General features: G+C 38.2%; 1 protein-coding gene across 2 annotated transcripts in view; it reads left to right on the forward strand.

The window, feature by feature from the left end:
- The window catches only part of LOC110526137 (centrosomal protein of 120 kDa), a 65,831-nt gene extending 64,408 nt beyond the window's left edge, over window positions 1-1,423 (forward strand). For both annotated transcript variants that reach the window (XM_021606776.2, XM_036980406.1), the window contains exon 20: window positions 568-1,423. In XM_021606776.2, the coding sequence (XP_021462451.2) occupies window positions 568-778 (211 nt within the window). In that variant the 3' untranslated portion in view covers window positions 779-1,423. The remainder of the gene's footprint in view (window positions 1-567) is intronic.
- The last annotated feature ends 1,827 nt before the right edge of the window (window positions 1,424-3,250 follow it).

Consider the following 3,250-nt stretch of genomic DNA (forward strand, 5'->3'; position numbering starts at 1 on the left):
TTCATTAAAAATTCTACAATGTGATTTTCTGGATTTTTTTTTCTCTCATTTTGTCTGTCATAGTTGAAGTGTACTTATGATGAAAGTTACAGGCCTCTCGTCTTTTTAAGTGGGAGAACTTGCACAATTGGTGGCTGACTAAATACTTTTTTGCCCCACTGTATGCATACACACATACACACACGGATATATATGTATGTGTGTGTATGTGTGTGTGTATATATATATATATATATATATATATATTCTCTCACTCACACACGGATATATATATTATACATACCTACATACAACTGTATATTCATATATCTGTGTGTATATATATCTGTGTGTAGTAATATATATTTATCTATATATGTATGTGTGTAGATATATATGTGAATATTATATGTATGTATATTATATATATATTATATATATGTGTGTACTTATGTGTGTATATGTAATTTATGTGTGTATATGTCATTTATCTGATGTGAAGTTCCACTCTTCCTTGGGTTGTTTTCTGAATCCATTTGCTTCAACATCTTACCCTCCTCCCCCGCTGGCTGTGTTTTTCTACTGCAGGTTAAAACAACAGGAGGACAAGAAGCCATGGGGCAGCAGCTCTGCTGGCCCCGCCGTGTCTCTCAACGAGAGTGCCGATGATCACCTCAGCCGGCTGCTGGAGGAGAGAGACACTCTGTTACGCACAGGCGTGTATACACACGAAGACCGCATCATCAGCGAGCTCAACAGGCAAATCCAAGAGGCCATGGCACACAGGGTGGACCACTAGTCTAGCATCTCATGCGAATGCATGATAGAAAACCAGCCATCAGACTCATCTAAATGTGAAGTGTTGATCAATTCCTAGTGTGCCAAATGGTCCGAATTGGACTATCAGATCACTTCAAGCTCCAGGGACAGTAGAAAGTTAGCACAAAGGCAGAAAACTTGAAGGAACAAGTGAGAGTGTCTGCCTTTGCAAAGGATTGACTTTGTTTTGTGTAAGTGTTTTTGGTTATTTTTCCATTATCATTTTGGCTTTCTTTGTTACATTTGTTTTTATTAGTGTTATTATTAGACTAGATTATCTGTTTTATACTATGGGCTAATGTCCACATTTTAGAGATGATTGTGGAAAGGGAAAGGCCTAAAATTATTTTACCAAGCGTTACATTCCAAATGGATATGGTTTAAATTATTAGAACGAGACACTAGTGGTTGAAGGTTCGTTGGTGTGTTTATACTGAATAAGTTGTCTGTATACACCAGGTGGCGCTGTAACATCAGCAAAGCTACATGTAAATTTACCAGTTTCTTTTTTCAGATGCAGAATTAGTGTGATAATTATTTGTTTGTCATGACTAACATGCATAGACAATTCTTGAATGTATATTGATTTGTGTGTATTAAATAAATACATTATTTTGGGATTATATGCACCTTCATAGTCTTGTGTTAGTGAGCTTAGGTTGGTTTTCATCTCTGCACCAGTGGAGGATGCAGAGGGGAGGACGGCTCATGGTAACGGATGGAACGGAATTAATGGAATGGTATCAAACACATACTCTCCTTGTGTTTGACATTCCATCCACTCCATTCCAGCCATTATTATGAGCTGTCCTCCCCTCTGCATCCTCCACTGCTCTACACCAGTGTCAAATAGTCAAATCCTACTTAATAGTATTCGAAATGGTATCGCATGCATTTAGGTTAAGTCAACTTGTTGTTTGCCATTGGACCCACTTAAATCTAACATCTTAAAAAGGCTTTATAGAGAGCATTCATATGTTCTTCATAAGCAGTATAAAACTTGACTAAACAATTATAAACAAAGTCATCGACATAAAGGTCTACATCTGGTGATTTGCAAAAGGTGCCGTAAGAAGCCATTCTACATAGTTTTATTTGCTAATGAAGGATTTCTTGTAGGCCTTATAAAGCATGAAGGCTTCATTAAAGGGTGACCGCACTTCCTGATTATTTAAATTTGGTCAGCAAGGGAGAGCCAAAGGATTTACTCAAAATCTGTCTGTGTGAGATGAGCACTTTTTTTGGTATGGAGGTCTATGAGAAAGTGTTGAATTACATGAAGCTTGTTTGATCAAATATTTCTGTAATGTTTAGGCTGTTACAAATGTACTGATTATAAGTGGATGCATGTGGCATTTAGGCAACTTTGAGAAAAACAACTTAATTGTGCCTGTTGTTGACACGCGTATCTGCCTAGAATGGTCCCACCTGATCTTGCCTGCCTTCAATCATTGAAGACATATATTCCCATTGTTTGAGTGGTCATCTGGCTATCTTGTCAATATAATAGATATTCTTTCATTTGGTTAATTAAGAAATACTCGTGGCCATGACAATTCAAACGTGAGTTGTTTTTGTGGTTTGGTTTGATGGGTTTCTTGTGTGTGTTCGCAGGTGGGAAAAGTTATCCAAATAATTTTGCCAATTAGCTTCGGCAAGCTGGTGGATATCTCCAAGGCTAGTTAGGCACTATCAATAATTTACAATGTAAATTAGACAATATTTCATGTTGGATTCTTTTCAGTTTTCTCATGAAATGTTTTTTTATATTTGTATGTTAATTTCTACAATTTATAGTTGGTTTGAGGTTTTTAAGTCATTGAAATTTGGAGCTATTAGAATTTTAACATCTAATTTACCTATGGTCCCGAACTAATCCCATCGGGATATCCAAAGACAACCCAAATGTACCACAGGCATTACGATTGGGTCGTGTGCAGCTGCACTCCGAATTGACGATTACCTGTGTGCTACCAGCTGTGGGCATGTGGGCAGGATTGAAAAAAATCCAACCCAGAGAGGAAGAGGTGAAGCCAGAGGCTCAACTCGGCCCAAAATCGGTCTCCTCCAGCAGGTGCCGTTTTTGCGCCCACCAAACGAGCAGTTTTTGTTTGAAGTTCAATGAGTGTTGAATTTGGTAAACAAAAAATGTGACGTTGTGTAATGCTTAGGTTGTTACGAGTGTACTGATTTGATATTAAGTATGAAAACGTAACGTCCTGGCAACTGAACAAACAACAACTTTATATCGGACTTGTGCCTGTTGGTCACAAGCGTATCGGCCCTCTCATTGACTAGAATGGTCCCACCTGATCTCGCCTCCTCCCCGACTGCCTTCCATCTTCGAGGACTTGTATTTCCATTGTTAGAGCACTTGTCCAGCTGGTCAATATAATAGATCATTTGTGGTCATTCTTAATTTACGTTGTGGTGCAGTCACAACCACAAGTCT

Source organism: Oncorhynchus mykiss, chromosome 6 (genome assembly GCF_013265735.2).
Source record: "Oncorhynchus mykiss isolate Arlee chromosome 6, USDA_OmykA_1.1, whole genome shotgun sequence".
NCBI lineage: Eukaryota > Metazoa > Chordata > Actinopteri > Salmoniformes > Salmonidae > Oncorhynchus > Oncorhynchus mykiss.